Here is a 25,991-nt window from a genome sequence, read left to right on the forward strand (position 1 = left end):
AAGGAGACCCGGGTCAACAGGGTCCCCAATTGCCCATATGAAAAATATGAACCCCTTGGCAAGTCCCAGAGAATGAGTAATTCACACTGAGGGAGTGGGTGTGAATTTCCTTAGCGGAGTTCTGCAGTATCCCAAGGAGGGCACGTGCCCGGCTGCCTGTCTTGCTGTGTTTTCATCTGCAGGGCAAGGACAAGTGAGATTCGGAGGGCGGACCACGCGACACCAAGGGGGCAGGGAAGACGCCCCTTCTTACCTCTTGGCCCTGTCTTTCTCATCTTCATCCATTAGATTTTCTCTGCAGTTTTTCCTGCAAAAAAGAACAGAAGATTATTATCTGATTCTCGACCTTTCTTACAGGACTTTCTGGTTGTATCTGAATCACAGAGGTTCTCCGACTTTGCAGCGAACCTTATCACTCTCAAAAATTACTGATGACTCTGAAGAGCTTGAGTGTGTGGGTGAAGACTGAGAAATCTTAAATACACAAACACTCCTTCATAAGGCATCAGCGAGATGCAATCCACAGATGTCAAGGAGCTTCTGGGAAAGTCTGCTGTATACTCATGAGAATAAACAGGCAAATGATGTGTTAATATTAGTAAAATTGTTTTGATCTCTCGGACCTCCTGGAGGTCCCCAGATCACACTCGAAGAATTTACTTTCCAGACCCAGCTCAACGAAGTATCTGTTTATCTCACGTCTTAAACCTGCAAACTGCCCACAACATTCTAAAGGAGAGCTTTTATCTGTTTCTCTGTTCATTCAAATACACAAACTCATATACTCCCCTGAAGGGATCAGGGCCCCAAAGGAGTATAATACACTGTCCTTCCTTTAAGGCACATACACCCCCCCAGAAGGTCCAGGCACACAGATGTGAAAAATGAAGTAACAATCCGGGAATGTTCCTCTGGCCCCAGATCACCAGCAACGACCTTACCACCTTGGCCTCTCCTCTCCCGGGCTGCTAGCTCGAAGCCTCTCAGGGCCACTCACGTACCTGAGGTCCTTCACCCCTCACAGCCACATCCCTGACTTCTTCTTTACTTTACACATTTCCCAGAATCCCACTTGTCTGGGGTGCTCCTCCTCCAGGCAGCCCTCCAGGCAGAAAGACCTTCAGGGTGTCCCTGAGGCCGGAGTTGGGGGCAGAGGCCACCCCCTCCTGCAAGGAATTCTCAGCACATTCCCGCACACCCTGCAACTTGGAAAAGGCACGGTCAACAACGGGTCCACCATTCCCTGAAGCCACTCCTGCACATCCTCCAGCTGCAGCGCCTCCCAGGCTGGCCAGGGCCCCAGGGAGCGGGACTCCCAGGAGAAACCAAGAGAAGACTCCCTTCCCCCAATTCAGCAAGCTTCCGCGACCCTATGAGAATTATCCTTCCAGCTTCTCTAAGGTCAGCGCTGAGGCTTGATCTGCCTGCTTTGATCAGGATTCCCCCTTCATGCTTTCCTTTTTCCAAGGGTCTGATGATTCATTATTCAGGAAAACAGTGACATCAACCAGGAAGAAATGGAAGCAGAAAGTTAGAAAATTCGTTATGAAGTAAATTTGCAATGGCATTGTACAGTCAACAAAGAATTTCCAAAAGAGAAATCATCGCGCTATCTCGATGGATCGAAAGGTCACCCTAACATGACGTATAATTCTTGCAGCCTGTAAAACTTATATTCCAATCACTTAAGATTCCTTTTAGGGGCCCCTTTCTAAAGAGTTTGGACTGCACAGTGCAAACCCAGGTCAACTAGAGACTCCGATGGGTGATGGTGTATGGTCAGGGTGTGGACGATAAACGCCTATAAAAATCAGCAAGAGGGGACAAGGAGATTTATGAGTCATGCTCGGAGCTGAGTCAGTGAACGGCTTTGTTGGGAGCCACTGTTCAGCAGCCACAGACAAACCGAAATCAATCCATAAAACGCGGCTGTCGCCCAGCTCCTCGTCTACCTAACTGCTTGTCCTCCCGCTCCTTTGGGCCCAGGAGCGTTCATCGTAATTGCGCTTAAGTTTGCAAGGAGCACACAAGACCAAGATGTCCTGGAAACAAGAAGCCAGGTTTGTTTCGGACACACCCAGGCTGTGGAATTGACGGTTTCATATCAGAGCTTCAAATAACGTTGAATAAAACAGTGGGATGTTTCTGTAACTAGCTGCTCACCGTGGGAGGCAGCCACGTTCGTTTGGGAGCTCACAAGAGCTAGGTTTCCGTGTCCTCCAGCCTGGTTCCTCTGCTCAGTGCGGTGGCCCAGACAGAGCCTGGGGAATGACGACCTCATCTGTAAGTGTAAACTCCCACTTTCCACCATCCTCCTGAGACCCCATCAGGACAGCTCATCTGTGTAAAGCACTTGGCAGAGGATGGGTGAGGGAGAAAGGTGAACCATCTCCTTTCCAAGGTGCAGCGGGCAGAGACCGTGACTCTGGAACGAGAGCCGGCCCGCATCTGCAGAGCCCCAGGTAACTTACACCTCGTTGGTACCAAACAGCCTTACTTTGCATTGTTTTCCAGAGGCCCAGCCCACCTGGCGGGAAGCAGCCCCTGATGAGGGAGGGAGTGCCATCCCCGGGTCATGGCCACATTCATGAGAGGTAAAGACCGGCCACAGGAAGGCCCTGTGGCAAGGGTCACATTTCGGGATGCCCCATCGGCTTTTGTTAGAGAATGATTTCCAAAAAAGACAGTGTTGTCTGCCTTCCCACTGGACACCTGCCCTCAAAGCATCCCCAAAGTGAGGACATTGATGGCTTGAGTCTCTCTGGGGCTTCCCAGCAGCATTCTCTACGTTTTGTCTCCATTCTCTGCCACCAGTATGAAATTCACGCTGAGCTCTGCGGGATGGGGGGGGGGGGTTGTGGGCAGGGCCCCAAACATCCTGGAAGCTGGAGTTTCTCCTCAAGAAACACTCTCAGGCCCTTCGCACACAAAGTCTGAAGAAAAGCCTGCCCTCTAGACATGATGGGACCAGCGGGAGGACAAGACACAGAACTGACACCAACAACATGTCGGGCAGGAAGCCCCAGCGCACTGGGCAGAGGGGACGTGACGCATCTCCCCCAGGAAGACCTGGCCGCAGCCAAGACCTGGTCGTGTTCATCTAGCAAGCAGAGCGACAGTAGGTCCAGAAATGTCTGGTTTTTACACTTTAAAGGTCAACCCGGCAGGACTAGAAATGTCCAGTTTCCCCACTTTGTTCCTTCAGATGTTCATGGTGTAAATGAAAAATGTCTTAGAAGATCTGCCTCCCTGCAACCCCCCCTGGACAACACAGCAGAAACTGCCAGGGAAGCCAGAAGGATAGTTTTTTCCTTTTAAAAAAGAGCCTGAGCTCTGTCCTTTCAAAAATGTCTCACGATGTGACCCCAATCAACGCACAACTCACCCACTGGCTGATGCCCCAGCCCTGAAGCCCGGGGTGGAGGCGTCAGTGTGTCAGAGAGAGTGCAAGACACGGCCCCCTTGTCTGGATGTTCAGCCTGAGCTTTGGGATGACAAAGTGCAGAACCAGAATGCCTCCCGGGAGGCGGCGGGCGTGCTGGGCACACGGTGCACGGGTTAGTGAAACACACTACAGGTCAAGCTAGCTTCTGGCTTTCTCTTGCCAGCTACTCGATCGTGACTATCTGATCCTCTGTTTCTTCCCTAGGCGGCTCTGACACCATCCTGTGGCCGCAACACTGTGACATTCCAGCAAAGAATAGAAGTGTGTGTAATGTGTACACCTATTGGTGTCACACCCAAATCCCTAAGCACAGTGTCCACAGCCTTTGATGACAGGTTGCCAGTTTGTGACTTCAGCTCCAAGACAAGTTGTCCCATCCCTGACCCCTGACATCTGCACTGTGGTAACATCCTCCTCTCTTATCACCACCACCACCACTCTTCATTCCTCCAGCCCTCCCCACGCCATCTGAGGTCAGGGAAGCACTGTACCCCCGCCCCACCTCCTGCATCCTCGCCTCCTTACGACACCGATCTGTGTCTGCCGCCCTGGCCTAAGCTGTCCACACACACCCCTGACTCAGTGGCGACCCTCTCGAAGGCAAGCCCAGCTTCCATCCTCTGCATCTCAGCGGGCAGCAGATGCTCCAGGCTCAGGACGGTGTCCCAGCAGAGGAGGCGCATGAGATTCTGTTTAGGAATCTGTTTTCCAAGTTTGGAGAGAAGGCTAGTTCCTGGCAGTAATTCGCCCTAACGCAGGATCCGCAGGATCTCCGGCGGCGAGGCTGAGCTGGGACGTGAGAAGCCCCTGTGCTTGGACGCTGTCCCTGGGTCACCTCGGGTGCCGGGTCCTAACTATTTAGACTAATGGAAAACGGGGCAACCAGATTAAATCCTGTTCACCCAGAAGACTGCCATCTGCATGACTCGGAAAGCTCCTTGCTCTGCCCGGCCCCTCTGGACAACGCTAAACAGGCTTAGCCTGCTGTGGGCAAAGAGGGAAAAGTAGGTCAGCTTAGCAACACGCTCTTCCACGGCCATGAACTAACGATGTGAACGAGGGGCCGGCACTGAGAGGGGCAGGGCTGCTCCTGGAGGGGCCCCAGGCTGCTCTGGGTCCAGCCAGGGTGGCTCGGGCAGCCTTCCGGGGGCAGACTGGGGACCCAAGGAATGAGGAAAAACTCAAAGAAAGAGAAGCTGCAGGAAGAGAACAGTGTAGACGCCCAGTGTCGTTCAGTTAGTGTCTCCACGGCGGTGAAATAACCTGCTTCTCTCGCACAGTCGTGCTGCCAGTTGGCATGAACACAGCCGGCCACCCTGTGCTGCCCCCCGGCTGCCGGCTCCCTCCACCTGACTCATCGCACCTCTCTCCTCGACTCCTGGTAATAACGGGGCGCTTGCCCGGGGCAAGGATGGGCTTGAGCCGGTGGTGTGGGGACCAGCGGGCCCACGCTGGAGAGTGGGACACTGTGCTGTCCCCACAGTGCCTGTGTTCAGTGTCGCTGCAGCTGTCCGGACGGAAAGGCCACCCCCTCAGGCCTCCTGGGTTCGCAAGTTGGACAAAGCACCAGATGCTCTGAGGGAAACTCCCCCACGGCCCAGGTGATCTAACCTACTTCCAGGAGCTGAAGTCTGAAACCAGGTCGTCTCAGGAGGGACCGGCACAAACCTGGAAGCTGATGCGGGGGGCCCCAGGGGCCAGGTCCTGCTTCCCAGGGTCCCCAGGAGGGACAGGGCCCCTTGCTCAATCCCTCCAGTAGCTCACTGGTGCCCCAGCAGCAGGAGCAGACCCAAGTTTTCACCCGGCGGCCCCCCGAAGCTTCCCGACAGACCAGTGGCTACGTGGCCCAGGCCAGGTCGGGGTGACCGAATCTGTCAATGTAGATACGCACAGTGCCAGACGTCATTTCCTCTTTCTTTCATTTCTGTAACAAAGGTACCCAAAGGTTTTGTCAATAAACCTTTTTAGGTACATTCAGATCTAGAAACCCACGACTTTGGGAATACTCACCCAATCTCTTTCAACGACAACCTTCTCTTAAAAGCTTTCTCTTTGGCATTTTGAAGAAAAGGCAGAGGCCAGAGCATCCTGAGGCCTTTCCAATGGTCTGTCTGTCCATCCATCCTTCCCTTCCTTCCTTCCTTCCAGCCCTCGGGCCTTTGTTCACAGGCTTCTTTGGCATGTATGTCGTGCCCTGGGGGCATCTGACAGAAGATCAGAGAGACCTCAGGCAAGCTACTAAAACTCTCTCTGCCCGGTTTCTCACCTTCACAGGGCAGCTCTGAGATGTGAGGACGTTTAATACCCACAGAGCGCCTAGACTGAGCCACAGGGGGCAAAAAACTCAAGGAGTGTTAGCTCAGGTGCTTGGGATTATGATCCCAACCGAGGAACCACTCAAAAGGTGCTAGTCCACATTTAAATAACAGATGCTAATGATGGACGTCAGTTAGCCTCACTTGTAAATTCCAGAGATAACTTACCCGCTCCCAGGGACCGTGCAAGGCCAGCCTTTTAAAATGTCCCTTGCAACCTAAAAAGTTCCTGTACGGGGATATTAGCTTGCATAACAGTAGTTTCCCGAAGAGCTGGGGATAAACATTTCTGTGAACTGAATCATACTTTAAGTGTGCGGGTGGCTCACAGCCCACTCGTGGGAGGACAGAACCCCACCCTCACTCTCCATCCTTCTGTCAGGCAAGCTCATCACCACCACCGCGTCTGCTTGACAGAGCATCACACACCTGGTTTCCATGAGGCCACAACTAACTGCCACTTTTTTTTTTTTTTTTTTTAACATCGAAGCTCTGGGTAAAATGGGAGGCAGTTTAGATTTTTTTTCTTGATTTTAAATAATTAGTTTTACATGTTTAGCCAAATCTAGCAAAGTTGAAAGTCAACTGCTGTTAAAATAAAGTAACTGTGTTGTCCAATCTACTCTTCAATGCATTTATTAATTAACGCAGCATTGTCTCAAAGCATGGTCCACTTAGTTCCTGGATGACTTCACTAAGCAATTCAGTATATTTAATGGTGTTATATCCTTATCTTTACCTAAATAAAGTCATGCAGTTTTCAATCTTCAGGATATGCTAAATCCTTGAGTCTATGAAAAACAATCAGATTCTTTAGAACAGAACGAAATCATCATTCCAAGGCCACGCTCACATTTTTTGGATGTTATGAACATAAACAGAAGTAAATTTCATTTTTGCAAACTTGTTTGAAAGAAAAGGAAACCAACCAACAAACGGAACAAAAGGAGATGTCTGGCTTAAATGGAAACATTAAAAAGTTATCTCATTTTCAGAGGGAGAAGCAATACGTATTTATTGTGATTCTTTCCTTCTCTCATTAAGAATGAAAAAGTCAAGAGGCTTGGGTCATTTTTCATTAGACTAAGTCAATTTCTCCATTATATATATGTATATATAATATGATTATGAATATGTATATTATTGTAAAAAATAAAAAGGCAGTACCTTCCTGTTTCTCCTGGAAATATTTTCTGTTTTCTCTCATTGAATTGCTCAATTGTGAGTCCTTCCTCCTTCATGTGGTTTAAACTGTTTGTTCTGCCTTGCTCCCTCCCAGGTAGAAGCCAAGTTCATGTCTATGTCGTAATGACCCCAGGCCAGCTCCCTCTGAGGACTGGTCCTTCTCTGGCCCTATGCTTGCAAACATTTTGAGGTCATGAAAAATTAAATTAACCACCGCTACAACAAAGCCTTTCTTAGCTATGATCACAAGTGAGGTTTTAGCATGAATGGTTGTGCGTGTACGTGTGTGTCCACGCTCATATGTGTCACATGGCGACACGGTGGGATGTGTACCACCGTGAGGCCAAGAATCCCAGGGGCAGGAAGAAGGTGTCACATCAGAGTGGGGTTGTGGTGAGCCGCACAAAGCATATGCTTTCCTCTTTCTGTTGCCTCTTATCTTGGTTGAAAAACAGATGCAATGAATTTTCTATCTTCCAAAGGTACTGTTTGCGTTCTGATAAGCTCCTAAGTGCCCTCCTATGGCCAGAAGGAGAAGCCGAGAGCGTGACTCGGATTTCGACAAAGAGGAAGGAACTGAATTCAGGAAGAATAACCTCACAGAAAACTTGAAAATCCTGGAAAATGCTGTGGTTTTACTCAAAAGCAGGCATCTTGAAAGATGCCCCATGGAGCTGCAGCCAGAGCTGGGCCTGGAAGCCAGAAGCCAGAACCAGCATCAAGCTCCCTCAAGCACCTGCCAGCCCCTGGGGGACGTGGGAGGGGCAGGGAGAGGAGAGGGGTCCAGAGCTGGGCTCCCAAAGAACCCGGGACGCTTCTCTTCCTCCCACAAACTCCCAACATGCTCTAGGGCTGCGTGCCGGCCTCCGGGGCAAATGGGAAGCCTGCTCCATGTGTGACGGGCCTCAATCAGTGGGAACAGTGTGATCAGAGGGTCCCCTGGACTGTGGTGTCGGCTCCATCACTGACTGGCTGAATGACCTCGGGGAGTCGCCTATTCTGGGGGGCTATGATTTCTTCCTTTGGTATAATGAGAAATAACTTTGTAAACTATGAAATGTCGAATAAAAATGAGGTCTTCTAATTATTTGAAGGTGGTCACCTAGCCCATAGACTATGCTGGGTGAGAATGACCTGTCCAAGTGTCCACACAGGTGACAAGGAGGCAGGATGAGGAATGCCTGGCTATGACAGAGCTCCATCCCTGACTGCACTGTGGGGACAAATCACGGCCACTCGTGCTTGTCTGCTCCCCTCTTAACAGTGGGCACGGAAATCCTTAGTATCCTGGAGCACGGGGTACCTGAAGTTCAGGTTTACGCTCTGCCACTTGTGGCTCTGCTGTGCTTCTCTGCAAATGAGCCCGATGTAGGTCAGGACCTGCCTTACAGTCTCCTGTCAGGTGGTGTGTCAGTGGGAATGATTAGGCCACGAGCCCATTCTGACCCTGGGACCTCGTCCTTACCACCCGCGACCGAGTTTGCCGGTGGTCTGGCACAGACTCGGTCACTGAGGCCAAAGCACCTGGCCCCAGGGGGTCCCACCCAGCAAGGCCGTCGTGTTTTGGACACAGGTTAAAAAAAAAAAATTAACCCTTCTAGCCAAAGTGTAATGTTACAGAAGTAAAATGGCAGTATTCGTGGGCGATCTGCACTGTGGTTTTTGGATGCAAATTCTGCCCCCAGTTTAGATCCCAATTCATTGTAGACCCCTTCAAGGGGCACAACTGTGTTTGCAAGTGTAGGACACAAATGGTTCCAAGTAATCTCGCACTGCTGGGTCACTTTCCGCTCCTTACACACATAAAGCAACTTGCGTGTCTCAGGCTATCTGACCTCATGCTGACGTCTCCTCTAAAAAGGAACACAGGTAAACAGAGAGGGCTCCCCCCTTCCCCAGCCAAGGAGGGGAAAGGCCTTAGGAACAGTCTACCAAACACACCCACGTCTTCCACAGAGAAAGCACACATCAGTGTGTGTGTGTGTGTGTGTGTGTGTGTGCGCGCGCGCGCGCGCACGAGTGACTGCACGTAGGCGAGCCAAGGGGCCCTAAGCCACAGCACTAGAATACAACGTGAACCATGTCTCCTTTGTCTGAGATGCATGTAGCTCCTTCCCGCCACCAGGAAAGTACCAGGAAATCAGTCTTTATGGCGTTTGTGAGTCCCACTACTATTCTTTAAAAAAAAAAAATCAAGGGCACAGGGCGGTGATCACACAAAGCTACACACGCGGTAAAATGAGAACTGTACACACATGGTGTCGATGCGTAGTGATGCAGGATGTAACCACCGAGGGAAACCGCATGACGGGCACGTGGAACATGGACTTCTCTGCGACATCCTTTGAACCTGTCATCATTTTCAAATTAAAAAGTTTAGGGGGAAAAAAAGCCAAAGAAAGAAACAGCAAAGGAGAGTAGGAGCCCTGAGCAGTGAGCACCTGCACAGCTTCGAGCCCCAAGGCTGGGATGGGCTCCCCCTCTTCCTGCAGGTTTGGCCCCCGGAAGAATCCTGCAGCATCTAGAGGCACCAACATCTCTGTACATGGTGGACGGGGACGCCCGATCCAGCCCTCTGCTCATTTATGCCGGACGCCAGGAACGCCAGGAACGCCAGGACGAGGAAGCCCGTATTCCAAGATCTGGGACTCTGCCTGTTCTTTACTTCCTGTTCCACTGACCGATCTTCCAGCTCCTGGTTCATTTACTTATTTAAACTGAAGTATAGTTGATTGACAATGTTGTGTTAGTTTCTGGTGCACGGCAAAGTGGTTCAGTGACACACATATATATACCTATATACATATGTATATATTCCTTTTCATATTATTTTCCATTATATTCAAACTCCTGGGTTCACTGAGCATGGCAAGACTCCCAGAGCCCTGCTGCAAATTCACATGCTTAGGGCAAAGCACTTAAACTGTAAGAAGTTCACACCAGAACCTGGTGACCACCAGGGCCTCCTCCCTGGCCTCCCCTCTTCCCATTACACTTTGTTTCCCACTGCCCTGAAGCCTGGCCTGCAGGGCTGCCGTGATTCTTCAGTGAGTCTGCAGGAAAAGGAACTGATCTGATGTTGGGGCACCGGGCTGGCCCTACCCAGGCCTCCTCCTCTTGCATCTTGGGCCCCAAGGGGCTGAAGTGGAATTCTCGCCGTTTTACCAATGGAGGAGCCAAAATAGAGAGAGGGTGAGAAGTCACACACCGTGAAGATGTTTTGCAGGCGTTAGCTAGCCGTGCTGGTAACAATACTTCCCAAACCAGGAGTGTTAGAACCTGGACGAGGGCCTTCCCTCTTCATTCCAGAATAGACGTAAGAGCTCCTCGGGCCCTGACCAAGGGTTTCTTCCCTTGGGCAGCCCTCCCCACCTCTGGGGGATCCCCTGTGTGTGTCCACCCCCTCACCCTCACCAGGACCCTCGGCTTGGCCCTCACGTCGCAGCCCAGAACCTGGAGCACAAAATTGAGACCAGGAAACAAGCAGCTCAGCTCTGGGTAAGCTCAGGTGCGTGTGGCCTGAGAACTTGAGACAGAAGGGCCTCCTGGAGGGAGGGGATAGCTCAGTGGTAGATGTTTAGCAAGCACAGGGTCCTGGGTTCAGTTCCCAGTACCTCCATTAAAAAATTGAAAATAAATACATAGATAAAAACCTAATTATCCCCTCCCCCCCAAAAAAACCCTCCAAAAGACAAACCAAAAAAAAAAAAAGGAAAAAAAAGGGGGGCCCCTGCATTTCCTCCACCCTTTGTCTGTCCCTCCTCAGCACATCAAATATTTGCTCAGCCTGGGCTGTGGGCAGGGCATGCTGGGGTTGGGCCCGGATTAGGCATCACCAGACTGGTACCTCTCAGCATGCAGAGGGAGGGAAGCCCTCTGGGCCTCGACTTCCTCACCCGGCCAACCGATCTGGTACCGTGACAGTGTCCCCTGCCCAGGCGGCTACTCGGCGATTGCTCAGGAGAGAATTCGAGAAATAGCAGTTCACCGTGTTTTGGACATAAAGGTCTACAGCAGCGTTTCTCAAGCTCAAGTGGAGACATGCATCACCTCGGACTCTTGTTAAGGAGCACTTCCGGTCTGGCGGGGCGGGGGCGGGGCTGAGATGCTGCATTTCTAACCCGCCGGCTGGTGACCGAAGCTGCAGGTGCGTGCGGTGGCTCAGGCTGCGAGCACGCAGACCTACCTGAGCGCTAGGCGTGGGAGGCCTCGCTGCCGTGAAAACAGGAGTACTGGTGGGGGGGAGGGGTGCGGGGGAGACTCGAAGGGTCACCTACTGCCACCTAAAGCAGATGGACACTGGGGTGCCTTTGTCTGGAAGCCGGGGCTGCGCCCTAGACCAATGGCATTAGCAGCTCCAGGGGTGGGGCCCAAGGCTGATTCTTTACGCCCCCACCCCCACACCATGATTCCCGTGCACCCAGAGCCATGCGGGTGGAGACCCTGCTCTGGAGCCTGAGTGCCGCCCGGTCTGCACAGGGGGGCACGCACCCATCTCTCTAGCAGCCCCTTCTGGTTCCTGTTACTGAACTGACTAGAAAATTCTTCCTATCAAGCCAAAATACCACTGTCCCCCATCCCTCCCCTCGGGGCTCCTCTTCATTCCTTTCTGTGTCCAAGGGCTGCATAGAATGACAGCCCTCAGATTTGATGATTATTTTTAAAACTGAGGTGAAATGCATTTCACTTCCCTTAAAAGAAAATGTGATCCATCACATTTCAAACATTTAAATGTCGTCAATGAAGCAGATTATTCCTGTCTACCAGCATGTGCCCCAGAGATTTTTTTTCTACTGACTTTCATGCAAAGGTTTAGAAGGCATTTTCTTCTAAATAATTTACAGTACCTTTCTTAAAAAAAAAAAAAATCAGTGGTGAACATTTAAAATCCAGGTTATGTTATTTGAACTCGGATAAATGCCAAACACGTAAGCATCACTCCCTTCCAGCTGGGTACCAATGAGAACCTACATAATTAACACCAACAAAATTAGCAAACATCTCTCACAAATAAAACAAGGAAGCTACCTGGATATTGGCAGGTAACTGAAGGTGTCTCTTCTTACAGAGCCTAACAGACCACACGGGAACGTTTCTGATGATGGCTAAAGCCAGGTGTTCATCTTCAAGAACAAACGAAGCAGCCATTGTCTCTGTGCCTTTCTCCTTTCTTCGGTTTTAGAGGTAGCTGTTTTCCTCAAGCTATGGCTATGGATCCTTGTGTTTTCTCCCAATGTTGGAAAGATGAGCTGCCGGTTTTCTGGGTTCTCAGCTGTTTCCAAAGCATGCCCTCCGGGAGGGGGCTCCACAGCCCCCAGGCCTTCACCCAGACTCTCATTTGGGAGCATCCGTGGGTGCCGTCCCATCATTTCACGTGGCCCTGCACCATTACTTTTCTTGTGCTTTTGCCCTCTGTGGTCATTGGTCCAGCCTTCCGCGGTGACTTCCGTATGACGTCAGTCTTGTCCACCACTCTTCCCAGCACTCTTCTCAGGGGGTGCCATCATTTTACTAAAATGCAGCTTTATCTCCCATTGGCAAAATCTCCTGACTTTATTCCTTGAACACCTTATAAGAACCGTACAATACCAGGGACCAAGGAGAACGGAATTACCCAACGTGGCTGAAACACGGTGGAATGGTTAAAAACCTCTCGCAGCCAGGGGACTTCAGAATTTGTAAATCGCTACATAGGTGCCGTGGCAGCGCCAAGCCCAGCATGCTGTGTGTCCGTCAGCCCCAGGGCTCCTACTTCGATTGCAAAAAGTGGTGACAAGTCAGAGTTACCCAACATCCATGGAAGATTCTTTGGCAGCGGCTGAGGTGGGCTGCCGGCAGCAGAAGACGGCCCCCGGGAACCAGGCCAGAGCAAGTGGCATTGCGGCGTTCAGTGGCTACCCAGTCCCGGATGCTGAGGAAGGCTGGGCAGGAGGAAGAAGAATCTGGGGGGCTGTCCCAGGAGCTCAGCAAGGATACAGGAGCAGCAGGGGCAGTATTCACTGATGTTTATGCCTCATCAAGGTTCTATGGGCTGAGAGGAGATGGGGGTCCCACGGGGAGGGAGGTTGATGGACTTCAGATGTGCTGCGGGCCAGTCTTCACGAGGCTCAGCTGTGTCGGAGAACAAAGCCTTCTCTCGGAGCCAAACTGGTCTAGAAAGCTCTCTTACTTTATCCATTTTGGACACAGCAAGTCCCCGAGAGGTCTTGCCTCTCCCCGTCTGCCTCCATGGAGTGAAGCTGTCACCTCTGCCCGGTAGCTCAGGGTCATCAAGATGGAGATGATCGTGGTGAGTGACATTGGGGGAGGGGCTCCTGACGGGTGACTGTGTACAAAGTCAAATGCGCCTGGAGCGCCAGCCTCTTATTCCTCCATCAGCTTTAAAGGTCACTGGGGCCACCTGCCCCCCCTTCACAGCCCTTCCTCCCTGAGCACCTGAGAGCAGGTGACCACCTCCTCCTCCAGTGCCTGAGGTTTCTTCCTTAGGAGCTCACCCCGGGTGGCCCTGTGACCTGTTCTGCTGTGTTTCCCAGACAGGTGAGATGGCTGAGGAGATGGACGTCAGCCCCGTGAAACTCTCCTACAAGACCTGAGCTGTGCCACCAGCACGCACACCCCCTCCGCCCACGGAAACCACGTCCCGCCCCCAACTGCTCTCCTCCCCACCCACCACGCACCAGCTTCCCAATTAAGCTCCTTATTTGTTACCACTGATGTAAAGGACTGATTAGGACTGTTTCCCAAAGCTGGCTGGGTAGCAGAACCACCTGGAGACCCACTAAAATAGAGTCCTGGGTCCCTGAGAGATTCGGATGCACAGCCTCCTGGGGAAGCCAGGTCCAGAAGGAAGAGGTTGATGCTTGATTTCGTGTGCCCTGAGGGCCAAGTGGAGGTGAAGGCAGCAGGACACTCACTGACCGAGTGTCCAGAGCAGTGGAGGCACCTGGAGAGGCCAGCCTGGGACCGCGCATTTCTCCATGCAGGGCATTCTGGTCCTGCAGGATGGTACCAGCCATGTGCTTTGGTCCAAGAATTTCAATCGTTCTGCCCACCCTAAAGAAATGCTGAAAACTGCATTTGTGGCTCCAGAGTGTCACAACAAGGGCCAGATGATACTTGGATGATATAAATGGAACCAGTGATGCCCAGGTGACCCCAAAGGAGTCCTTCCCTTCTGAGGTCAGCACCTCTCAGGCAGGCCTGCTCTGACTTCATCAAACACAACAATGAGTGGGGTAAACGCAGAGAAAGGCAAATCATTCGATTCACTGGGGTGTAAGGGAAACACGGGATCTATAGCATTGTGGATACTAAAAATAGATTAAGAGCCCTCACTCCCAAACAACCTGCACTTGACACAGTTTTAACCTTTCCCTGTCTCCCTTCTGCACTAACATCATGTGGTTTGAAATCTGCTTTCTACCGTACTGGATTCCACAGGGGTGTTTTTTCCTCATTTGTCTTCCTTTTTGTTGCTTCAAGGGAAAAACAGCCCTGGGAAAGCTTTTTATGCCGTCTGCTATTGTTCTGCATTTAAGTAAAAGAGTACATGCTGCTTAATCAGGGCCTTAGGACCAGGCCGACTTGGCAGATTCTGTTAGCTTTAAGTCTTTGTTAAAAATGCCAGAGTAAATGATCTCCGGCCCCCAAAACCAAAAGAGCGCAGCCCTGCCCACAGCCTCAGGTTTCAACAAGTGTACACCCCAGGGTCCACACAGGCCTGAGTCTCTTCCGCCTCAGGAAAGGAGCTGTCCTTTCCCTCCCTTCTGAGAGCCCAGGTAATGAGGCTCTGTAACCGCATTGATCCCCAGCGTCCTGTGTGCGTGCACAGGCCTCTTTTTTTTTAGTTGTGAAATATACATAATGTGAAACTTACCATCTTAACCTGTTTCAAGTGTACGCTTCAGTGCTATTAAGCACATCCACGATGTTGTGTGACCATCACCACTGATCATTCATCTCCAGAATTTTTTCAACATCCCAACCTGAAACCGTCCCAGTTTAAACACTAACTCTCTACCCTTCCCCACCACCAGCCACTGGCAACCCCCACTGTACTTTCTGTCTCTATGACTCTGACGACCGTAGGAATCTCCTATAAGTAATCAAGGAGTACTGTCTGTGTGTGGCTACTTTCACTCAGCACAATGTCTTTATGGTTTATCCATGCTGCAGCTTGCACCAGAATTTCCTTCCTTTTCATGGCTGAATAATATTCCTGTGGATGTATAGGTCACATGTGCTTAAGCTTTTGATTCTATAAATGATGAAAACAATTCTTTTCAACCTGCTAACATGTCCAGGATTCCATACTCAGTTTCAATAAATGCAAACTTGTGGAAAGACATCCCATGCTTTTGGATTGGAAGAATTAATATTGTTAAAATGGCCATATTACCCAAAGCAATCTATAGATTTAATGTGACCCCTATCACATTACCCAGGACATTTTTCACAGACCGAGAACAAATAATCCTAAAATTTATATGGAATCACAAAAGACCTAGAATAACCAAAGCAATACTGAAGAAAAACAATGAAGCTGGAGGAATAACCCTCCCAGACTTCAGAAGATACTACAGAGCTACCGTAATCAAAACAGTGTGGTATTGGCACAAAAACAGACATACGGATCAGTGGAACAGAATAGAGAGCCTAGAAATAAACCCACACACCTACGGCCAATTACTCTTTGACAAAGAAGCAAGAATATACAATGGGGGAAAGACAGCATCTTTGGCAAGTGGTGTTGGGAAAACAGGACAGCAGCATGTAAATCAATGAAGTTAGAACACTCCCTCACACCATACACAAAAATAAACTCACAATGGCCTAAAGACTTAAACATAAGACAAGATACTATAAACCTAGAAGAAAACACAGGCAAAAAATTTTCTGACATAAATCTTAACAACATTCTCCTGGTGAGGCTGTAAGTACAGGTAATGTGGTGGGTGGGTTGGGGGGGGGGCACCGGGATACAGGATGCTCTGGGAGGAGCTGAAGTGGAGGTGAGCAGCTCAGTGAAGGCCTCAAAGCTGGCCAGCAAACACTTTTTATAAAGGGACAGAAGGCAAATATTTTCCATTTTGTTGGGGGACAATATGGTGTGAAACAAATGGCCATGGATGTGTCCCAATAAAACTTTATTTACAGGGACAGGTTCTGGGTGAGATGCAGGCTGCATGCCAGCTCCTGCCTTAGCGCCTGGGGCTGAGAGGAGGGAGCAGGATGCCGGGGCGGTGTGGCAGGACACAAGCCTCGCCTGGGATAAGGCTGCCACAGCAGCAGTGACAGAGCCAAAGGTCACTGACCCTGGGCCTGAATGATACAGGACCTGACTCTTCCAAAGTCCAAGGTGCACTAAGGGTCCTACAGCTCGGTCCAGAGGCAAAAAGGGAAGAATCTTACAGGAATCGTCACCTGGAGGGTCTGCAGTATCAGCCTTTGTCACAACGACATCACGGTGTCTGCATAGCTCCTCACACTACAGCACTGATGGTGGTGGTGGTGGGGGGGTGTTGGACGACAAAGGATGTGGAAGAAGATGGGGCCCACCCACGCCATCCTTGGGCTAAGAAACTGGACAGAGGTGGCATCTGCTGGAGGCTAACTGTATAGGGTTCTACTTCTAGATACCTTGGTCCACCCTCTGCTGAAGTCATCTAAAAATGAAGGATGACAGTCTCCAAATCACTGCAGGAGTCTGTACAGGCCAAACATAGAGTGGAGGGAGGGGTCCCGGGAGTAAATGAGGCTGGAGCTACGTTCTCCCGGGACGCGAACCCTGGTGAACTTGAGCTTTGATACGATGCTGTGAAGGATGAGGCAGAAGGAAAGAGACAAACCCTGTCCAGGTTGGGGAATCCACTAGGAGACCCTTGTATAAAGTCTGATCTCAACAGAGGGCTATGTGCTGTGTGGATGGGAGTGAGGGGCAAACCTGCTCACACAGGAGGGACAGGAAGGAATTTGACTTTTTCAACCCAAAGGAGAAAATAATCTCCTCCAAACAATCATAACCTCAAGATGGTCTTCACACAAGTTTCACGCCCAAATTTCATCCATGTGGTTTGAAAATCTGTAAGAGAGGATTTAAAGTGGTTTCAGGTTGACAGTACTCAGGTGCAGAGCAGAGCAAACACAGATCCTTTTAAAGGAACGTAATTTTAACTCAAGCTTCAAAAAATTTTCACAGATCAGGTTCCAGGGAATATGATCCCAGTCGAAATTCACAGAATGTGCAAGGAAAAAGGACACCATGAACAAGATCCTGCAGAAACAATAAAGAGCAAAATCAGGTTCACAATGATTCCAGATATTGGAAGAATGACACCTAAACTATAAAATGTTTGTTTAATATGTTTAGAGGTATAAACATGAGGCTTAAAAAGTAAAGCAAGGAATAAGGAATTATTTTCAAAAGAGACCAAACAACTGAAATTTTGACAAAGGAAAAAAGAATAGGAATATAATTATTCAAATGAAAAAAAAAACAATAGACTGGTTAAAATTAGGGCTGAGGCACAGATTGAGCAAGAATTGGCAAAGTTTAAGACATATCTGAAGAAATTATCCAGATTGCAGAACAGAGAGATGAAAAGATGGAAAATATAAAAAGGAGTTTAAGAGACAGAGGACAATGAGGTCGAATGGACAGAGATCTAATACATGTCAAACTGGAGTTCTAGAAAGAGATATTGGAGAGAATGGGGAACAGGAAATAGTCAAAAGAAAAATTTCCAAAATGTATGAACAACATGAATCTTTAGATTCAGGAAGCCCAAAATTCCTAAGTGGAATGAATAAAAATGTGACTACTCCTAGAAAATCACCATGGAAATGGAGATTACCAAAGACAAAGAGATGACATTACATGCAGCCAGACGGAGAAACACTGATCACCTAAAAAAGGAACAGCAGCTGGATTGGTGCCAGGCTTTGCAAGTACAACACTGGACGTCAGATGACAGGAAAATATTAACTTCAATGAGCTGAGAGAACACAGCCATCATCCTAGAACTGTTTACCTCACAAAAATGTCTTTCAAGAATGGTGATAAAATTGAGATATTTCAGATGCAGGAAGAAAAGGAATTTCCACTAACAAACTTCCACTAAACTAAATTCTAAATGATATCCTTCAGACAAAGGGACATTATCCCAGGTGGGAATTCCAAGGGGCAAGAAGAAAGAGATATTGTGCTTTACAAAACAGTTATAATAATGACCAGTTTAGGGTGCAAAAAGATGGAACTAAAATGCTGGATAACCATAGCATGTAAGTAATAAATCATTCTAAGGTCCTTGTGTTTGGGGGAAAAAGAAAAACATTATTAATTATTAATATTGAATATTAATATTGAACTCTGTTAAGTATTCATGTGAAAATACTAGGGTAATCATTAAAGTCAGAGGCATAGACATTATAAATTCAAATTATAGGAAAAAATGTAATGAAGAGAAAAACAAAAATCCAAAAGGAGGCAGAAAAAGAGGAAAAAAAAGAAGCAGAAAAAGTGGGCTAAATATCAAGTATACTATAAAATGGTTAAAAATAAATTAGATATCTCAGTAATCATAATAAAGTTACAGACTAATCTCTCCAGTTTAAAAAAGTTATCATCAGTCACACTTTAGAAAAAAAACAGCAATGTTGTTTATAAGAAACACTCTGAAATGTAAGGACAGAGAACTAAAGAGTGAAAGGGAAAAAAAAATACCAGGTAAATACTAACAAAGGAAATATAGTTCACCTCTATTAATACCAGACAGATAGACTTTAAGGCAATAAGCCTAACTAGAAATAAAAGAGGTTCACAAAATATAATAAAAGTTTCAATTCACCTGGAAGAGAAAATAACCCTAAACTTTATGCACCTAACAATGTAGCATCAAAATATATAAAGTAAAAAGTACTGCACCATGAAGAGAAACTGACAACTCCTCCATCACAGTCACAGATTTCTGACATATTTCATAAATGATATATCAGGCAATACAACAATTAGTTAGGGTATATAAAATTGAACAGCACAGATCTAATGGACATATATGAAAAACTGCATCCAAAAATGAGAGAATAAACACTCTTTTCAAGCAAACAGAAAACAAATATTGACCATCTAGAAAGTTGCTTTTTTTAGGTCAGAGTACACTATTTTCACTGCTCCTAACAGAGGATTTGGAGCATTTCAAATTCAACTAGTTGTGACCATTGGTTATAAAGTAAGTAATCTATAAATGATTTTCTTTAGAATGATGTGCCTTATGTCACCAAAGAGGACAAGCACTGTTTTCCTCACTCAGCCTCAGCTCCCTGGACACCTCTTCCACAGCAAACAAGGAACAGCATAGAAGCTACAACAACCAAAAGGACCACTAAGACTCTGGAGAAAAGATTTATTTCATCCAGCATCTCGGACAGATGATGACTCGTTACTGTCTAGAATGTAAGTACAATGAAAGCAAGAATCTTTGTTCTGTTTACAGATGTATTAATGTCTGGCACTTTACAGCAAAATCAGTATTTTTGAATAATGGGATGCATACATGGACAAAAATGATACACTAAGTGCCCTCTTGCGTTCCCTTGTGGCCCTGTAATAATTCTGGACATTTTGTGGTGTATGTGCCATTTGGCAAGTGAGTAGCCTAATCATTCTGCATTCAGGCTCAGCCATATTTCAAAAAGAAAGCAAACAGCATGTGTTAACTTTAATGTGCCAGGGTTAATTCTGAGACCGTTGGACCAAGAGATGTCTCGATGGAAATATCTGGGCTTGCTGACAGGGGTAAAGCCTGCTGGGAAAAGCGGAAAGGGTGCTGGATAAAAGGGAAATGAACTCAGCTTGACTTCCCTAGTATTTTTCTTACAGGGAGGGGAATGACATCGCGCTGTAAACAAGTGACTCATGAGTGGCCTGCTCTTGACAAACTGTGTCAGGAGCATCCAAGGAGAGAAGCAGAAGATGGACAGGAATCCTTTGCACTGGATCAATTGTTCTCTTTTATCCTTTCTGGCCTCAACTCCTTTGTCACACTGCTCACTTTAATTCCAACCTGCCAGCCCTAATGGACGGCACAGCCAGGTTCCAGCTGAGCGTGTGGTTAGGGAGCAGGGAGTAGACACGCCAGGCAGTGAGGAGAGAAACTGTCCATTCATAAGGGGAAGAGTTAAATGTGAACACTGGTGAGGGCGTGGAGGGGACACCGGGGAGTCAGGCTGGGGGTTGGGGCACTGGTGGGAGTCAAAGACAGGGAAGAGGCAGGAGTAAAGCAGTTCTCAGGGCCAGAGTCTAGGTAAGCACGTAGGAATTCTAGCTGGAGGCAGCTCGAGGTCTCCCTCTGCAGCACTGCTCCAGGTCTGTCCTTCTAAAACTTGCATAGCCTTGGTCCAACCAGGAGAACCCTTGTGGCCAAAGTGCCAGTTGTCCTTCCTGGACAGAGCGCCCTTGGTTGCTAAGTCAAGTGGAAGCAAGGCCTCATGCAGACCTGTTGAAGATTCAGTCAACAACACCAAGCTCCTGGAACTGACCCTTTTCTAAAGTCTTCTTTGAGACAGGGTCAAAGGGTTGGGTTTTTGACTAGGGTTCTGTTGGTTCAAGAGCTCATCTTTTTTTTTCTTTTTTTTTTTTATTGAGTTATAGTCATTTTACAATGTTGTATCAAATTCCAATGTAGAGCACAATTTTTCAGTTATACATGTACATACATTCATTCACTGTCACATTCTCTTTCGCAGTGAGCCACCACAAGATCCCTGTGCTACACAGTACAATCTTGTCTTTCTATACTACATTTTGAAATCCCAGTCTGTCCCTTCCCACCCCCCTGTCCCTCTGGCAACCACAAGTTTGTATTCTATGTCTATGATTCTGTTTCTGTTTTGTATTTATTTATTTATTTTTTTAGATTCCGCATATGAGCAATCTCATATAGTATTTTTCTTTCTCTTTCTGGCTTACTTCACTTAGAATGACATTCTCCAGGAACATCCATGTTGCTGCAAATGGCATTATGTTGTCAGTCTTTATGGCTGAATAGTATTCCATTGTATAAATATACCACATCTTCTTTATCCACTCATCTGTTGATGGACATTTAGGCTGTTTCCATGTCTTGGCTATTGTAAATAGTGCTGCTATGAACATTGGGATGCAGGTGTCATTTTGAAGTAGGGTTCCTTCTGGATATATGCCCAGGAGTGGGATTCCTAGGTCATATGGTAAGTCTATTCCTAGTCTTTTGAGGAATCTCCATACTGTTTTCCACAGCGGCTGCACCAAACTGCATTCCCACCAGCAGTGTAGGAGGGTTCCCCTTTCTCCACAGCCTCTCCAGCATTTGTCATTCGTGGACTTTTGAATGATGGCCATTCTGACTGGTGTGAGGTGATACCTCATTGTAGTTTTGATTTGCATTTCTCTGATAATTAGTGATATTGAGCATTTTTTAATGTGCCTATTGATCATTTGTATTTCTTCCTTGGAGAATTGCTTGTTTAGGTCTTCTGCCAATTTTTGGATTGGGTTGTTTGTTTTTTTCTTATTAAGTCAGTATGAGCTGCTTATATATTCTGGAGATCAAGCCTTTGTTGGTTTCATTTGCAAAAATTTTCCCCAAGAGCTCACCTTCTTACTTGAATTAGTGTCGTGGTGGCCATCTGTGTGGCCAGATGTCTGAGCTGAACAGAGGTGTCATACACAGTAGACCATGGTAGTGGCCACTGGTCAGGGAACCAGGTAAGTCATTGTGTGAGCTGCTCAGAGGACCAGAGCAGGTAAGTAGAGCCTTCACATCACCCTAAGCAGACAGGAACCCAGGCTGTGTCCCCAGGACAGAGGGAAGGGTGGACATGCCCAGAGGATCACACTGGCTTGGACAGGCACAACAGCACACTTCCTCACAGGGACTGCCAACATCTTGGCATGGAGAACAGATTTTTGGTTGAGTTCAGGGTTCTTATGTCCAAGAATATCCTGGTTCAACTAACTACTCTATATTAGCAGTTTTCAAAGAGTGGACCAGTGACCCCTGGGGTGCTCATGACCTTTTCAGGGGGTCCACAGAGTCAAAACTATCTTCATCATAATACCAAGACATTGTCTTTTTCAATCTCATTTTCTCAAGAGTGTGTGGTGGACCAATGTTCACAGCAGCAGTTTACAATAGCCAAGACGTAGAAACAACATAAATGTTCATTGACAGATGACTGGTAAAGAAGATGTGGCAAACACACACACACACACAACAGACTATTACTCAGCCATAAAAAAGAATGAAATAATGCCATTTGCAGCAACATAGGTGGACCCAGAGATGATCATACAAAGTGAAGTAAGTCAGACAAAGGCAAATATCATATATCACTTGTATGCGGAATCTAAAAAAAATACAAATTTTATTTACAAACCAGAAATAGACTCATAGACATAGAAAACAAACTATGGTCATTGAGGGGAATGGAGCGGAGGGATAGATTAGGAGTTTGGGATTAATAGATACACATCACAATATATAAAACAGATAAACAAGGACCTATGATATAGCACAGGGAACTACATTCAATTTCTAGTAATGAGTTGTAATGGAAAAGAATCTGTAAAGAAATATATATGTATACATATAACCTAATTGCTTTACTGTACACCTGAAACATATTGTAAAATGACTACACTTCAATAAAAAATGAGTTTAAGAAAGTGTGGTGGAGGCCCCCAGAGGATATTAATGTGTGATACCTCCCTTGTAGTAAGCTGGACAATAAAAGATTTGCAAAAATTCAAACAATGCCACTCTTCACTAAAGCATATTGTCTGGGGAAACATAATTATTATTTTTCTGTTAGAATGCAATGCGATTACTACTGCTACTTTAAAATGAATAATTAGTTTAAAATTTTCTGGGTTTTCATTTCTGAGATGGTAACTATCCACAGATACAAGGCACAAAAACAAAAACTGAGATGCGCAACCATTTTTAAGAATGTAAAGGAGTCTGAAGATCAATAAATCTGAGAACGGCTGCTCTGTCCCCTCACCGTCAGTCCTGGTCACCAGCCCTGCAGTTACCTGAGACACCTAGCAGTCTGTTTACAGAATAACTTAGCACTGTGCTGCATTTTTTGGTTACATAGATGAACGAACAATATAAATGACTCGGCAATCATTTTTCAATGTCATTTTCCTTCTGCCTCAGAAATGGCTCTGTAATTTTAAAGCGAGACACTTCATATCTACGTTCTAAAGCAGGGTTCCCGTGGAATTATTTATTCCAGGGAGCTGCTGGCTGCTCCTATGGGAACTTAATTCTCAGCTCATCACCACTATATGCTGTAGAGGCTTTATTTATATCTTCTTAGGAAGCAGAGAATCTTACTAGCTCACAATATTTTGGAAAATATCAAGGAAATTTATGAGCAACTCAGATATCCTCCTAATATTTTATCTTGATGGGCTCCTGGCTCTAGGATTTAAGGTACCTTGATAATGACTAAAACAATAACCACAAAAATGTTGAGCTGACATTCAGATGAGCCATCATTCCTCTTTTCGTATTTTATTAAGCATCGTAACTATCCACAAATCAACAAGCCCGAAGAGGTAAAAGGTATCCCAGTGTGCTCTGAATTATTTATAACTTCCAAGGAAATATGATGCTAAAATCATAATAATCGAAGTCGACCAAATTCCCACTAAGCATCTAGCGTCTGATGTTTCAAGTGCAATGCACATCCCATCTTGACAACACTGCCAGCACAGCATTTTCACAACTGGACCAGCCTTAACGTAGTAGAAATGCTTTCATTCATTCATTTCAGGCAGCTCCTCAGGGCTGAGTTGTGTTCAGCTCCGATTAGAGCGTGCAACAAATTAAGATGTGCTTTAGGCACAAAGCTTGCCCTCAGGGAGGGTAGACTCTATGAGAGAGAGCTGAACGGCAACGATCACACTGCGAAGTGGGATCTGGGCAGCTCTGTGTGAATTCTATACTCAACAGGAGCTATCAGAGCTCTTGGACGGAAGAGACTAAAATAAGAACCGTCAAAATGGCAAAGATATAAAAAGATATAAAATATTTGCCCAAAAGCGTTTCTTCACCGTTGAATGAAAGTGGTCCAGTTGTATTTAAATATGCAACAGACTAGTAGGAGGAAGGTAGAAAAGCTATGTAGAGTCCTTCCCACGCCACTTTGAGCCATTAGATGCGCTTCCCCTTTGAGAAGCTGAAGCTGGGCTCCCCATCCCTTTGAGGATGTTGGAAAAAAGCAAACAACCCGCTGAACCCGGGGTACGGGTGTGCACACCAGGTCAGCCTTGATGTAAGCTCTTTCTACCCGCCAGTCTCTCCCCCTGAGACAGTCAGTAACCAGGAAGGGACTGGTGGGTAACCACATGGGGCTGTCACCAAACCAACCCACCCATCCACCAACCCACCCACCCACCGACCAGCTGTGCTCCCCTCCTGCATGAATAAGACTAGGACAGGCTGACCAGCAAAGCCGCACTACCTGTATTCTTTGTGCTAAGTGTCTGCAAGCTGCAAACGAGTTCCTTCGGCTCTCCCTCCCGTTTTGAGGGTGTGTGTGCTATTTCAAAGCAGGCTTTCAGAGGCATCAGAACAACCAGACAGTTAGTTATCACACTGCTCTGTGTGAGCCATGGTCCCTGATGGAGAAGTGAGTGCCCCCTTTCTCCCTGGAGAAGATGCCACCCCGTAACAGGCCGGGCTCACTCCCTCGTGACCCAGCAACACCAGTTTCACTAACAACTCGACAAGCAGCTGTTACTCATGCTGTAAAAAGGTGGTGTAAGGAGAGAGTCATGTGGGTCCCAGACAGCTGCCTTTTCTCAGATGGTGAGGGCACAAAATGGGATCTGTACACGGTGACGCCCAGAAAGCGGGGGGGTCTCGTTAAACGTAAGCTGAGCACTGCCTGAACCTTTCTCTGTAGATCTTCCAGCCAAACTGGCCAGATGCAGGAACCAGACCCTATGGACGGTTCAGGCGTTCTGTGCTGACTTGCTGGAAAAAAGTATGCCTGGGGAGAATGTAAAAAAGCTAAGCAAAATCTGAAAACCTCCCTTCTAGTCTACCGAGGAGTCAAGAGGGTGACATCAGGAAGCGCTGGGACAGTGACTGTTGGGCCATGGACTCAATCACCAGACCCCCTCCACCACCAGAAATTCTACACAGACCACCGTCTGGCCACAGCACCAGCCCCGGTGTGGCATGAGCTTTCCAGTCGGCCTCCCAGGTTGCCAGCCTACAGTGAATGCCCCTTCTTGATTTAAAATTTATTTAAAATCAAGAGGCACTGAAGGTGGGTGAGGGTAGAGCTCAGAGCGCACGCTTAGCATGCACGAGGTCCTCAGTTCATTTAAAAAATAAAATAAACCTAATTACCCCCAGAAAAAACCACCAACAAAAAAAGAGGCACTGAAAGTTCTCAATCTTGCTCTTCAGACAAAAGCAAAAGTTAAAAGCGGCCCCATGAACGCCAGTAAAACCAGCTGTTTCTGATTGAGAGGCAAAAATAACTCCGTAACCGACAGCAAAAAAAGCCAACACAAACAACACCCACATCAACCAGGGTGCCTGACCTCCCTGCAGGAAAGCCGGGACCCCCCTCACGGGCTGTCGGAGGAGCGAGTCTTGGGTGACAAAGTGACTGCGTGTTTGTGAACTAAGCATCCACGTGCCAACAGCTCTGACGCTGGCCTTCCTTGATTGGCATGCGTCCTGCTCCCAAATTTTTCCTTTTACCATCTGATGGGTTGCGGGAAAGCCATGATTATAGTCTCCCTATTACAGATTCTTTATCTATGTTCTGTTTTTAGTCATCCCTTGTCAGTCTTAATTTTGAGATAAGGTATTTTTGGACAGCAATCATTTTAAGTAGGACATGTATACACATATATGTACATGTATGTATACACACACATATTCTTTTTTTTTTTTTTCCTTAACACACAGTTTCCTACAGAACTCTTAACGCACGAAAATGTGACAATTACTGTCGATGTCTTCCCTGGTCTCTTGGGG

At 47.3% G+C, this 25,991-nt stretch overlaps 1 protein-coding gene across 9 annotated transcripts in view; it reads right to left on the reverse strand.

Annotated features, from left to right (window-relative positions):
- Positions 1-25,991, reverse strand: part of NPAS2 (neuronal PAS domain protein 2) — a 195,022-nt gene that overhangs the window by 75,204 nt on the left and 93,827 nt on the right. For 8 of the 9 annotated variants that reach the window (XM_032469704.1, XM_032469706.1, XM_032469703.1 and 5 more), the window contains one exon: positions 254-307. In XM_032469704.1, coding sequence (XP_032325595.1) covers positions 254-285 — 32 coding nt within the window. In that variant the 5' untranslated portion in view covers positions 286-307. Of the gene's footprint in view, positions 1-253; positions 308-5,455; positions 5,569-25,991 lie in introns of those variants that run through there. The other variant, XM_032469700.1, reaches the window with a different exon arrangement.

This window comes from Camelus ferus, chromosome 28 (assembly GCF_009834535.1).
Source record: "Camelus ferus isolate YT-003-E chromosome 28, BCGSAC_Cfer_1.0, whole genome shotgun sequence".
NCBI classification, from domain to species: Eukaryota; Metazoa; Chordata; class Mammalia; order Artiodactyla; family Camelidae; genus Camelus; species Camelus ferus.